General features: G+C 42.3%; 1 protein-coding gene across 3 annotated transcripts in view; it reads right to left on the minus strand.

Annotated features, from left to right (window-relative positions):
* OGDHL (oxoglutarate dehydrogenase L) overlaps positions 1–13,998 on the minus strand; it is a 51,829-nt gene extending 37,831 nt beyond the window's left edge. The window contains exons 1-3 of one of the 3 annotated variants that reach the window (XM_059477289.1): positions 13,912–13,998; positions 8,975–9,209; positions 1,882–2,055 (exon numbers count right to left, since the gene is read on the minus strand). In XM_059477289.1, the coding sequence (XP_059333272.1) occupies positions 1,882–2,055; positions 8,975–9,181 (381 nt within the window). In that variant the 5' untranslated portion in view covers positions 9,182–9,209; positions 13,912–13,998. Of the gene's footprint in view, positions 1–1,881; positions 2,056–8,974; positions 9,210–9,891; positions 10,104–10,137; positions 10,340–13,911 lie in introns of those variants that run through there. The other 2 variants (XM_059477288.1, XM_059477290.1) reach the window with 2 other exon arrangements.
* Between the last annotated feature and the right edge of the window lie 1,054 nt (positions 13,999–15,052).

Here is a 15,052-nt window from a genome sequence, read left to right on the forward strand (position 1 = left end):
CACTTGACAAATACAGGGAGCAAAATGGCAATCCCTGAACTATTTTCAAGTAAACTGTGTCAAAGCAGCCTAACCTTCTCCAATTTTGTCTAATACTTCACCAAATTTTTACTGCAAAATTGGTTATTTTCTGCATATTTATTTCTAAGCAAATTTCACATAGTCTTTATACTCACAAACATTTCTACTCTTTCACAACAACCCTACAACCCAATGGTGACAATGTGATGTGCACAAAAAAAGGTTTTTTAAGAAGTTCCTCTTCTACTCCTTTCATGACACCAAACAGGATTTAAAATACTTAGGGCAGGGAGGAACAAGCTGTAGGAAACTTCTTAGTAAGTTACTAGTTTAAAAATACTTGTGGGATATTTTGTTAAATACAGATCTAGTGTTATGGGTTGGTTATTCTTGGGGGGGTTTTGACACCATTTGTAAGCCTTTCATTGAAACTAAGATTCTAAATACAAGTCTAAACAAAAATATTTAAACTTATTTTTTTCATTTGGAAACTATCTAACAAAATTCACTGTCCTATTTCCAAATTCCTTCCTCTTTTAGAGGAAAAATAATGAAATTAGACCTAATTTCTTAATTTAATTAAAAGGTTAAAAATCAGAGTGTGAAACAAAATCAATTTTGGTGAACAGCTCTCCAAAAGAATCAATCAAAGTTAACCCAAACTCAGTACTGTCAGCCTCCCAAAATTCACTTTCTGGTTAATTCATCATTTCTCCTCTGTCTTTTTACCTATAACCCTGCTCAAATCAGGAATCTCAAGATGTATGACAAGGCAAGTACATTCCATCCTTTGGCAGTAACATTTAGAACTGTAGCAAAAACGTTCCCAGAGGTGAAGACAGACTTTCACAAACCACTGTCTCCATAAAGTCCTTCTAGGCTAAATCAGATAACCAACATCAGGTCTGTGGGTAATCTGGATTATGAGTTTGCAACCCAAAGGATCACCCCAGTGTGAATCCAACACTTCCATGTTCAGACACTGTCCTGGAAAGAAAGCTGTCTAGTTCAAAGGCTTTAGGATCAGAAGCAAGACAGTAGTTAAGACCAGAATACAAATCACAGAATCACAGAATAATGAGGTTGGAAGAGACCTCTAAGATGATTGAATCCAAGCTATGCCCTCACACCTCACCTAGACTATGGCACCAAGTGCCATGTCCAGTCTTTTTTTAAACACATCCAGAGATGGTGATTCTACCACCTCCCTGGGAAGAGCATTCCAGTACTTTATTATTCTTTCAGTGAAAAATTTTTCCCCAATATCCAACCTGTACCTTCCCTGACACAGCTTGAGACTGTGTTCTCTGGTTCTGTCAGTGCTGCCCTGTGGAAGAGACTGACCCCACCTGTCTGCAGCCTCCCTTCAGGAAATAGGATGGTTGTACATGGGAGAGCAAATATTTGAGATGGAACTCTTACATACAGGCAAACGCCTGTGCACATTGTTGTACACTCCTACTGTCAGTCACCTCACTCTTAATTTCTCAGTACCGTGGAAATATTTGGCTACTAAACTCTCCATTACGGTTACAGATGCTTTTATGAGGTTGGAGTCCCTGTGAGTACCTCAGTTTCTGCTTCAAAACAGACTTTTATTGCCTATAGAGGTGCTGAGTTAAGCAAGGAGAAAGAAATGAGTTGTGTTTTATTTTATTTTATTGTAGAGAGCAATAAGGTCACCTCTAAGCCTCCTCTTCTCCAGGCAACAACCCCAGTTCCTTCAAATGTTCCTCATAGGGCTTGTGTTCCCAGCCCCTCACCAGCCTCACTGCTCTCCTCTGGATGATGAGAGCATAAAAAAGAAGAAGGGTGTTTGCAGAGAAGAGGCCTTCCCACCCCTACCCCAAATGCACTTACTTGGTATGCCCTTATCAAGGACTGCACAGCGAGGTGGTCCTCCACAACCTTCTCAGCCGTGGTGGGTGTGGGGGCCAGCCCGTGGCTCTGCAGGAACGAGCCCTTCCCTTCCTGCTGAGCCGGCAGACGGGCTGCCTGGCCAGCGGCAGCGCTCCGGAAAAACACATCCCAGGACTGCACACAGAGAAGAGAAATATTTGTAACATCAAACAAAAGTCTCATCAAAACTGCAATGCAACATTCAAACTGCAAATGGAACCTCACTGCATTACAGTGTCTACTCACAGACAGCAAAAAAAGAGCACTGATACGTCCCAGTCTCAGTAGAACTGTGTGCTTTATTTACACAGAACACTTTTCCTCTCACTTCTCACACCAAGCTTGCTCAGTAGAAAATTCTGCAGCACACAGGACTGTAAAGCATCTCCATATATTATCCAATCACACAGCTCTTTTTAATTGTGCTGTTTATTCAGGCAGCCAAGAATGGGTACAATATAGTGCTGCTGGTAAAGAGCTATCAAGCCTATAAAACAAAGAACCTTAATAAACTAAAATAAATTAAATCATTCATTGATCATTCTTATAGAACTTAGGGTACTTCAAGACACTCACTGATTATGCTAAATCAGAATCAGTCCTTAAGAGCTTTCCTTGAAGAAACTTTAAAAGTAATTAAAGCTTTTTTGAGCAAGACTTGTTCTAAGATCCTTTCCTCACCAGCTTAGGTTACCTTACTATGAAAGAAATTATGGGCCTGGTTTCAGGTACAAGTCACAAGTTTAGAAAAGTCCTCCTCTCAGAAACTGAATCACAACAAACAAGAGATCCTTTTATTTCCTTCTGTGCTTTTACACAAGCTGCTTCATTCACATAAGCTCCAATCTTGTTTTCCTGAACTGTTTTCATTCTGATGATGTGGTCACTGTGTCACTCAGCAAAGAAGGAAGCCTGTGTAAAACATTCCCTCAGCTGGCTAACTTCAGAAAACAAAAAGGAAGCTATTTGTAAACTTACGTATCTTTGTGACTGGAACAGAAGAACTGCAAGAGATAAATTTCTGCAAGGCTGTGAGCCTTGCAGATTTCCATTACATTTCAAAGAACCAAGTGCCAGAAAAAAAGAAAAAGTAGTCCAAAACAATTATTTTTAAAAGATTACCTAATACTTGCATTACAGAACTCACAGGCATAGCATGACAGAAAAATATTTACAAAATCCTTTTTGCTTTCATTAACAAAAAGTCTTCATACTGGAATTTCTAAAAGTTCTAAGGTGTTCAGAAACACCATGAGAGAGGCAGCATAAAGGAACTAAATATCACCCAATCTTCCAAGCTCAAGTTGTGGAAGTGGGAGAATTCACTGAACCTGTGGGTGGGAACCTCATCATTAGCATGAGGCCCCTGCCCAAGAAACATTGTTTTAATGCATCCCTCTTACTTCTTTATTCACACAAAGCTGCATCAATACAAATACAGTAAACCTAATTTATCACCCAGCTCTTACACAGGCTTATCTAAACATAGCCTGACTTTTATATGCCCTGACAAATTAAGGCAGACACATCATGTGTGGTAGCCAGTTCCAGACACTGATGAAGCATTCATTCCTCCTCCCTTCTCTTATTTATGCCTGTTTCCTATATTCTTCTTACCTTGACATGTTGGCAGCCACACTGAGATTAGAAGTCTGAATTTACACCCTATAAGTGGTCTACAAGAGCCTATTAGTGTAACTGCATTTCAGCTGGGATTCTCTCTATTCACCTTCCCGGTCTGTGTTAAGAACAGTATTGTTATTCCATGCCTACAGAGCACCCAGTCTGAGAGTCTGGACACCCCTGACAGTGAAAAACAATCACAATCCCTTCTTTAACTACTAAAGCTGCTTAGACTGGAGAAATTATTTGGGCAATACACAGTAAAAAATTATTATTAAACATTAATTTAGGAAATTCCTAAAATACACTAGGATCCATGACATCTCTCACATTCAAAGTTTTAAAAAGAATTTGCTTTGCTTATGTTAAGGTTTCTTCCTTACTTTTCTAACACCATGATACATACACAATGATGATAATAACATAACTGTTCCTTTTTTGAGTAAAACCTTTCATTTAAATGTAAAAGTTATCACAGCACAGTCCCACAAACAACTGATTGTGTTTTTAGACAAGTGCTCTGCTGAGAGAGTTGTTAACAAACTCCAAAAAGTCTTGCCCAACAAGCGATCTGTTTAAGGAGAATCAGTATGGGGCTCTTTCTTCATGCAAACTCACAAATATAAAGAAAATGTTTCCATCTGAAGATGCAGCCAGCTGAGACAGAATGGACCCAGACTACTTTTTCCTATCACATTTTTGAACTTATTGATTTGTTGGACAGGCTTGACATTTAATCAGAGGGGAGGGAAAATACATCATTTGGCTACAGAAAATTAGTTTTTACTAGATACACATCCATCAAAGCCTCTACAAATTTCTATAGTGTCTTTCAAGATTGATACCAGATTATAGTCTTCAAGTTCTGTGTATCAATGTCAGTCTTTGGCAACAGCATTTGCCATGTGACTGAGCAGACAGAATAGCAGCTTGCTCTCACTGCAAACCTGCAGCTTCTCAACTAAATTAGTAAAGTTCATCAAGAAAATGGTAGAGGAGATTTATAATACAGAAATATATTCAGAAAAGAAAAATACTATAGTGATAGATTATACATTTTCTTTCCTTCTACCAGCAAATCTATATTGTAGTTAACCATTATTTTCTCAAGTAATATAACACAATTCAAATGATTCAGGGGCAATATTTTACTGTCATACAATAAACAGTGATGCAATTAGAATAACAAGTAACATATGCTTTCTCTTGATGGTTTGGGGTTTTTCCTAGTGCCATCACAATATTCATCAACTACAGTGAGAACAGTAAAGCCTTAGAAGACACACACTGAGCACCACTATATCATTTAAAAAGAAAATGAATAAAATGAAGTCAAAGCAAAACAAACCCCCACAGCTTTTCCTGGTCCATAAACCAAGGAGGTGATTGTACACTCACAGCAGAGCAGCTGCACACAGGATAACATGGCAGGCATTATGTACTCATAGCAAACCATGCAGTTTTGTAATTAATCTTGTGATAGTAATAACTGAGCCTTGTCAAGCTTCTCTCTTATGATCTATGGCCCTGACACCAAGCTTCAAGGAGAAATAATGATGCCTTTTTCAGAGCACACGTCATTTTATTCTGATTGTTGTTTTGGCTACTCTGATGGCAGGAAATTCAAAAGGCAAGGAAAAGCAGGAAATCATCTGAAGTGGATTTGTACAAAGAATAAAAACTCTTTATATATATTTATATAAAAATGTATAATAAACATGCATATTCCCTGGTATGATACCATGATAAACATAGAAAGGAGTAAATCTTAGAAACACTTTGGAATGTGGCTGCCATACTTCAAACAGCTCTAAAGACATGCCCAGTCAAACCTTCTGAGGGGGAAATCAGTTCAGGAGCCCTGATTAATTGGAGTTTCTAAGTACAAGTGAATAGAATAGGACTTTTAAAGCCCAGGAAAAAACAAGCTTTTCCAGCTAATCAATGAGGAGGCACATCCCCTCTGAAAAAGGGTTATCTAAGAAGAAACATGAGGAGAAATAAAGTATAAAAAGGAAAATAAGAAAAGAGAATGCAATGTCTAAATGTACAAACTGGATCTCTAAATCATGCTGGACATACCAAATAAAACAACAAAAATGAGTGGCCTGCAGAGAGCCAAACCATTAACAAAATCATAATCAACACCACGTGGTGTCTCCTGACATTATTTTCCAACACTTCCTCTCCTTTCTATACCTGAATGACAAATGCATATCTTTACAATCAAAATCACAGCATGATTTTTTCTGTATTTTTAAGAAAACAGGGTGATTTCAACCCTTAACATTTTTAACTAGTTTTATGAAAGCTCAAATTGAACAAATTCTGTCAACAAAAATCTTGGGAAGGTATTAACAGCTTTCAGGCAATTAAATGAAATGGTTCTCAAGAAATCAAAAATTAATTTTGTTGATGAAACAAAATAAAATTTAATTGGCATTCTTCTCCCCTTCCCCTTTTCTTACAGGCTGTGAGAAAACTAATAATTTAGGCAAGAATAGCTGTAATCCATTATTTCCATCCATCATATTCTTTCAAGCCTCATAAATCAGGGACACAGTGAATTTACTTCCGTTTGTTACTGTCACAAGTTCATTAAACACAGTTAACCTAGGAAAGAATTCACACAGTTTTATAATTGTGCTGGTTTGGGCTGGGGTAGTTAATTCACAGTAACTGGTTTGGGTTTTAAAAGGGGATTGGCAATATAGAGACATTTTTGTTATGTTTATGTTATATTCTGTTTGCTGAGCAGAGCTTACACAGTGTCAGGGCCTTTCTGCTCCTCATCCCACCAGTGAGGGGGCTGGGGGTGCACATGGAGTTGGGAGGGACACAGCCAGGACAGCTGACCTCGATATCCCTCAAAGGAATATTCCCTCAAAGGGATATTCCAAACCACATCATGCTCAGCATGGGGAAAGAAGAAGGAAAGAGGGACATTCAATGATGGTGTTTGTCTTCCCAAGTCACCACTACATGTGCTGGAGCCCTGCTGTCCTGGGGATAGCTGAACACCTGCCTGCCCATAGAACTGGTGAATTAATTCCTTGTTTTGTTCTGCTTTGCTTGTGCATGCAGCTTTTGCTTTCCCTATTAAACTGTCTTTGTCTCCATCTACATGTTTTCTCACTTCCACCCTGCTAATTCTTTCCCCCATTCGTGCATGTGTGTGAGAGAGAAAGCACAAGTGGCTGTGTAGTTGCCAGATGGGGTTAAACCACGACAAAAATGCATCTTGAATCACCTGTGATCCACTCCCTAGGCACACTCTGCATTCCTCAGTCAACTCATTTATTGCTTGCTGTCCAACCCACAACCTGCATCACCTCAACGGGATCCATATCAGATCCCTGCACTGCCAGATGAGTTGGACGGCCTTTCGGCAGGGTTTGTAGCATTCCTGCCTACCCGAGCAGGTGAGCATCTCCGGCAGCCCCGGTTCAGCACCCTGGGCAGCTCCGGGCGGAGCGCTCCGGCTGCGGCGGGCTCTGCACCCCCTGCCTGCACGGAGGGAACTTCCCGCCCACGGAGACACCGGCAGCGCTTCCCTGCAGCAAAATGCACCCCTCTGCAAAGGGGCTGAACCAGGAATTTCACTCATCTAGAAGGAGAGAAGTTAGCCAGAAGCCAATGTAATGTAAACACAATAAAAACCAAGATGTCGCCTTGATGTCACCACGCACTCCTTTTGCATGAGTTCATCCCTTCAGTATCCCCAGGATAAAAGGGTTGGGATCGATCTACAGCCTTGACACACCATGAGGGCTTTTTGCAGAAATTCAGTGCACCCACACTGCAGGACGAGGAGGTTCAGGGACAACACACCATGACCAACATGATCCAGTGAAGCCAAATTTATTCTCCCTAAAAAGACTATATTTATTATAATCTCTACTGTCCACGCGTCTCTAGTTAATACATGATTGGTTCACCCTGGCTGTTCACGTGCCTAAATTAGAATGCTGATTGGATCACCTAATTTTTCACACATCTTGCTGTGCTCGTCAGGCCCACCCATGATTTACTTTTTTCTGACTTTCCCAAACTTGCTAAAAAACTTGCTGAGTCCTGATGATTCTTCTTCTTGTATCTCTTTCAAGGATATACCAACCCCATTTCTGAATATGTCCATTATTCATTGCCTGTGTACGTGACCATTGTCCATTAGTACAAGCAGGCTGGATTGTGCATTGGCTGAATATGGCCACTGTCTAACAAAAACTCCTCAATCTGCAAAAAACTCTCAACACCACACAACATGCCATCCCACCCACACTGGTGCAGCTCAGCTGGCAGCTGCAGCACAAGGGCTCCAAGTCAGATGAGAAGGAGCCATTCCTGGAGAAGGTTTCTCCATCCCAAGTTCAGGTGTAACACAGAAGACCAAGGGTCAATCTGCTGTGTGAATAACAGTCAGTCTTCAGGGCTGGCACTGCATATGTACCTTTCAACAAGACTAAGTTCACACACAACATCCAAAGAAAAAAGCAGCTACAAAACCACCCTTTTTGGTTTCCTTTTTAGTTTCTGCCCTCGGCATGCATCACTTCATCACACTCTAGACAGATTATCGGACTTAGAACAACAACTTCTAAGTGACATTTTGATATACGTGCCTTGAGAATAAGGGAACAGACAACCAATTTGGTAAACATTTTGGGCACAATTCACATTACTTCCTGGAAAATGACTTGTCTGTCTTAGAATTGATCAGACTTTTCATCAACTTCTTAAGTTACTATACATGTATCACCTTAACAGAGCCCTCTTTGTCAGCAGAAAGCTTGTTAAAAAATAAGCCTATGTATTTTGGCCACAAGAAAGGATTTGGGTAATAGAGCTTTTAGAAAAGCAAACAAATGTCTACTGCCTGGAGAGAGAGGGAAAGATTCAAAACAAAATACTTTTCAAGATACTTCAGAATAATGTTCTGACCATTTCAGATTCAGTTTTAAGGTTACAACTTCCATAGTTTAATCCAAAGACAACTGAACATTCATCTTCTTCAGACAGATTAGAAGTACCAACATCAACGCATTATTTAAACATATTTTCTGATACAGCCCTATTATAAACCAAAAAATTAAGTATAATTTATTCTTGGGTCTTCTTCTGGATGTAATGAATTACTTAACTGAGTGCTTGACCAGCACTTTATTCCATGGACGAATAAAGTTTCAGAGCAGCTGTCTATTCCTGGTCTGTACTTATCCTTCTTTCTGCTCTGCTCACCATGCTTGTTCCTCCCCTGTACTTTCATAGTTGCAATATCACATCTTACACCAAGCAATAGATGGGAAATTAATTTCATGTTTTTCATTTCACACAACACCTTTTCCTGAACTTTTTATTAAAAAGCAAGTGACAAAGTAAAAGAAACCTATTCCACTCTTAACCCAGCATTACGGTCAAGCTTTAGACTTACCTTATGTACACTTTCAGGGTTTTCAAGCCATGCACAGTACATTTCCTCCATGTAATTGGAATTACTCCCACTCAGGACTGGCTCTGAGGTTCCTGATGAAACATACCGTTGGCCATGTAAAAATGCCCTTCTGGCTACATCCTGATTTTCCAGAAGTTTAAAGCCATGCCTCTTCAGCGTAGCTGCAAACAACTTCAGGTGACTCATGTTTGTTTATTAGCCAGACGATCCAAGTCTATTAATAAAATCAAACCAAACTTAATCAGAAAAAGAGCCAATGAATTGTAGACACATTTCAGCCTCACAGCAAAAACTGAGGTTTCTGGCTACAGTGCCCTAGTACAAAGCTCAGGCCTAGGCATGAAGCTCCCTTCAGAGTTGGAGCCACAGCAGAGGAGTGGCTGCTGCTGGCCATCCCCACACAGCTCCTGCAGCTGGTAATGCCACCCTGCTCCCTGAGGCAAACACCATTGAACACCACCCTGCTCCCTGAGGCAAACACCATTGAACACCACCCTGCTCCCTGAGGCAATCACCATTGAACACCACCCTGCTCCCTGAGGCAAACACCACTGAACACCACCCTGCTCCGTGAGGCAAACACCATTGAACACCACCCTGCTCCCTGAGGCAGTCACCACTGAACACCACCCTGCTCCCTGAGGCAGTCACCATTGAACACCACCCTGCTCCCTGAGGCAAACACCATTGAACACCACCCTGCTCCCTGAGGCAATCACCATCGAACACCACCCTGCTCCCTGAGGCAGTCACCATTGAACACCACCCTGCTCCCTGAGGCAGTCACCATTGAACACCACCCTGCTCCCTGAGGCAAACACCATTAAACACCACTTGTACTGCCTGCCCCAGGCCCAGCTCCCTGGAACAAATGGCACTGCTAACAAATCACTGACCTCTCCAGAGCTCCTGGCAACCCCAACTGCCTTCCCTCTGTTTGGAAAGCTGTGGCTTTTCACCCAGTCAAGCTGGGCTGGGGTCAGCAAACAGCCTCAGCCACAGGTGCTGTGGAAAACAAAAAGCTGCTACCTCAAATTCCTGCCACGAGTAATGGAGCTGACCAAATCATTAGAAGTGTTAGTTAAGTGTTCATATTGACATTAGCCTTCAACCAAACAGTGAAACACTGAGAAAAGGCTCACTTTAATTAGTTTGCCTAACTGGAAACATTTATCTTGTGCTTCCAATGATCTCTTACAAGCTTTGTAACAAGGATAGCAGATTCCATGCAATTTTGAATTGAGAAATTCAATTTTCCAAGTCAATTTCCCACAATAAGGGTTGAATCTTCTGAATGCTGAACACCATCAGCTCCAGTGCTAGCAAAGGGAATCAGGGCTCACCTTCAAAATAAAAAAAGAATAAATGCATCTTAAAATTAGTCCCAAAATAATATAATCCTAATGCTGAAATTGCAAAAACTGCAAAGAAAGAGCAATAGTGTGAAAAGAAATTATTAATTTTGTTTTCATTTTTAAGTATTTAAAAAGCTACAATATCATGAACGATGAGGTATTAATTTAGAAGTAAAATTCATATTTAACTCCAAAAAGTCTCTCAATTGTTTAGCTGTCCATCTGGAGAAATTATGTATTTGGTCCAAGGTAAAACCCAAGGCCTTTTGTTGTTTGGTGTGACTGAGCAATTGCTAAAAACAAAAGTTATGAGCTGCCAAATGGACTTCAAAGTTTTTTTAAAAACAACACTGTTGTTGTTACTCACTATTTTGAGTAACAGAAAAAATTTTAATGTTACCTATTACATGTTAAGATTTCTTTATCTCTAATTCAAAAACAGATACTATAAAAAATCTTCATAAACATTTCTGTATATAAATCGCATTAAATTATTTTCTCACTGCTTCTCCTCTTACAGCCTCCTTTCAAAAAACAAAACATGGTTACAGAATGCCTAATTTTCTAAGGGATAGGAATAGCCATATTTTTCATCATCCAATTTAAAAGTTAATATTGATCTTGAAAAAAAAGAAAAAAGAAAAAGGGCTCCTACTAAATAAAACAGTATTACTGCTTGTTCTTCTCTGGCATCACATTTTTAGCTCAACATCTATTTTAAAAGCTGATGACTAGATCCTTTTCTTGGCCACTACCTTTACCTATCATCCCAGCAGTGAACTGTCCTTGATCACACCAGATTCCCATGTCTATTCTGTCAAGGCTTCTGCAGCCTTTTCACTCTCACCCACCAGCAGAGCTGAGCTGTAGCTCCTAAGAGAAGCAGCCATCATCCTGGATGGATGCTCTAAACTGGATGCTCTAAATAGGCACTTGTCCACATTTTCCATATGCCCAGACATGTGGCAAGCGTTCCTCCAAGGCAGCAGCACTGAAACTAGCACCCAGTCCTCATTTCAACCTATGAGCTCCTCTAAACCACACACTCTTCTCTCTCCAGCTGGCATTTGCAGCAAACTGGCAACAGCTGGGCTACTGGCATGCTGATTCCCTCTCATCAGTGTTATTTCCCACTTTTTATTTAGTTTATTACAACACCTGTGTCAACACCCATCTCTGAGCAGAGCTCCTGGCCAACCGGAGGAACAGGAACACCATGAGCACCATTGTGGAAGCAGATTAAGAGCTCTGACAGAACTCATATACTGTCTGCATGCATAATTCTCTGTAAGATTTAGCAGCAAGCATTCATGATGTCATTTTGCAAAAGTGGGTGAGACTTCAACATGTTATAACAGTAAGAACAGAGAGGTCACCATGGCACTTACAACTTTGTGTCTGTGCCCATTCTCATAGAATATTATTATTAGTATTATTAATCATCATCATCTTCATGATTATCATTATTATACCTACCTTACTGCATACAAATCTCACCCTCTGTCACCTTTGCACACATTCACTCCTACCTACTCTCCTACCTACTCCTAAGGGATTACCTACTCTCACTTAAAGTAGTTTGTAAAGACTTGAGGGAGAAAGGAAAGAGAAAAACATTTTTCTCAGTTGATCACACTGCAGCAGCAAGCTTCTTAAGCACAGGTAATTTTACATTTTTTCATCATCATATGTCTGCCTGAAGAATGTGTAGTTCTTTCTTCTAGAAGTTAGTAAAGAACACATAACAGAATAAGAAAAATGTATCAAGGATATTGGAAAATGGGTGTAAGTGACATCATATATAACAGAAAAAAAGAGCGTGTAAGTGGTACCAGTCACTTCCCTCTGACTCCATTTAAATTTCACAACGAGGTCAGAGCCATACCTCAAGCAGTAACTACTGAATATGCAATCTATAAAAGCATGCAGCAGCTAAGTCATTCCAGCCAGATTTCAGTTCCAGATTAATATGACTCCAAAGCCCTGACTTCTTCCCAGTTTTTCCTTCTGCACACATCACTCCTCAGCACAGATGTCAGCTGTGAGCAGCTGAACAAAGCAGAGACCCCCAGCGTGATCACAGAGCGTCCCAGCCCGCTCGGCCTTGCGGCTGTCACTCAGAAATCAGCACCCGGGACAGCGCACCGAGCCGGCTGCAGTCACACACGTTCCACTCCGCTATGCTTCCCAAACCAACCCTGAAATGAAAACAGTCATTGGAAAGGGATCAGGCTGAGCTAAGAGCAACCGAAAGAATGGCATTAATTAAATCTCTACCAGAGGTCAAAAATAAGAAAGAAGCAGTGAACCACAAGAACAACCTGATATTTAATGCACCACAGCACCCTCAAAATGGAGGAACAAAAGCCCTGAGTAGCTGAAAATTCCTGCAGCTGTTCTGTCTCAAACAACGACCTGGCTTTCACCTCGGCACTTCCACCTCTAGCAGTGCCCTAATGTCACAGAGAGCCTTGGGAATTATTCTACCCAGGCTTCATATAGAAGCATGTGGAAAACAGACAGCAGACACTTCTGATAATTAAGTTTTTATCCAGCTCTTTTCAAAATCACTTTCAGTATAAATATACTGCACATATGAATTAATATCCTCCTGATATTGTCAGTGTCATTACTGAGTTTCTTAATCCATGTGAAGCCCTTCTGCTAATGTTCTTTATGCTCTGCATAAGTGGCGGTTAAAAAAAATCTGCTTCATATTTCATAAAAATAGTTCTTCATCCACTATCATGGTAATTTCCCATAATATTCTCCACACAGCTTACTCTTAATGTTCTCCCTAAGACTGAGTAATTCAAATAAAATAAGGCTGACATTGAAAAAAATGGATGAACAGGATAAAGTTTCTCCAAAAGATTATCACAGATAATTTAAATTACAGATAGAGGGAATATCCTTAAATAAGGCTACTTCAGGGATACCTCCATGCACTAAATGTTTCTTTTCCCCCAGCACAGGTATGCCGTGCTGTATGGAGAATCCTGACTCTGCACACACAAAGTTGACCTGCAGGAGGTTTTCCAGCGGCGCCCTCGCCCCAAGGCGCCCAAGGCGCGAGTCCCGGGCAATGGAGGCGCCTCGGTGCAATAAAATTAACGGATTTATTACCCTGCCCTGAAAACCGCCTGCAGCGGGTACCGCAGGGATGACACTCCACAGTACCGGAGGGATGACACCACCACAGACTCCAGCCTACCAACAGGCAGAGGGGAGGATCTGGGAGGGTCGGGTTTGTTCTGCGGCCCCTCCCCGTGATGCCAGGACGCGGTGTCCCGGTCACCCTGGCCACCGGGGCCGGAGCCTGCCGGGCTGTCAAGGCGCTCCCGGCTGCGGCGGGGCTGAGGCATCCCCGGAGCCCGGGCCAGGACGGGCCGCCCCGCTCATCCCACGCTCCGGGGCCCGGCCCGGCCTGCGGCGCGACCCCCTCAGCCGTACTACGAGAGGCCCCGCCGCGCCGGGGGCCTGCGCGGGGGACGGGCCCTGCACCGCGGCCGGGCCCGGCCTGGCTCCGCCGCCCCCCGCCCCTCACCGGCGCGGACAGACCTGCGGGGGCGCGGAGGCTCCAGCGCATCCGCGGGGCGCGGAGGGAACGGAGGGAGGGAGCGCCGGGAGCGGCGGGGCGGGGGCCGCACCTGCATCACGTGAGGCGCGCTGAGGTCACGGCGGGGCGGGGCCGCGGGCGCTGCACCGGCACCACCGCCCCGGGACACACCCGGGACACAGCCCAGACACGCCCCCGCCCCTCGGGAAACGCCCCGGGACATCCCCACAGCCCCCGACACGCCCTCCGGCCCCTCACAGCCCTCCCGGCCCCGGCGCCATGGCGGGGTCGGTGGGCACAGAACGCGTTTGATGCTCCCGCCCCTCAGCCTTCACCGAACGGGTAAATACCGGCGAGAGCAGCGCGTTCCCGGTGAGCCCCTCAGGAATCCCGTCCCATGGACAAGCTGCTCGCACAGCTCCTGTGCAGGACAAGATTGGCGGGAAGAAGATGGGAAGCTTGCCAAGGGACATACAAAGTGTCCCAAGGACACACCCGTTTGCTCTCCAAAATTTGTACATAAAGTAGACCTTGACCAAATGATAGTATCTGACCTATATGACCAAATATAAAATGCCAGACAATACAATTTCAAGTGTTCCTTTGCTGGTAGAATTCTCATTTACAACTTTCATGTTTTCTCCTGGTTTCCTTCAAATTACATGTCTGTCCATTTCTTCTCACAAATCAAAAATGATGTATTTTTTTATTTACCTGCTGTTAATCAAGTTACAACCAAGATCAAATGCCTATATATATATATATGCAAAATTGGTATTTCAGATAACTATTGAGACTATCACATACATCCCAATATTTGTTAACTTTCTGGGTAAGTAATAAGATTGATGGGAAAACTGGACACACATTAAAAGGAAGGAAGAGAGAAAGAGCTATAATTTGTTTTGTGCTAAGGATATAATGCAAAAATGAGTTTATCAGGGTCAGGTGGGCAGAAATGGAAAGGAAAAACCTTAGGAAGAAACACAACAGGCTTCATCTGGAGTTTTGTCACCTAACGGTCACTCAGATTTTCTTGAGGCTTACCAGTTGATACAGTTGTTGATTAGAGTAAAATTAATTTCTTCAAGATGAAAAAACCCTTAATCCTCACATAAAGACATCAAAAACCTTATTATCATC

Source organism: Ammospiza nelsoni, chromosome 8, assembly GCF_027579445.1.
Source record: "Ammospiza nelsoni isolate bAmmNel1 chromosome 8, bAmmNel1.pri, whole genome shotgun sequence".
Taxonomy (NCBI): Eukaryota; Metazoa; Chordata; class Aves; order Passeriformes; family Passerellidae; genus Ammospiza; species Ammospiza nelsoni.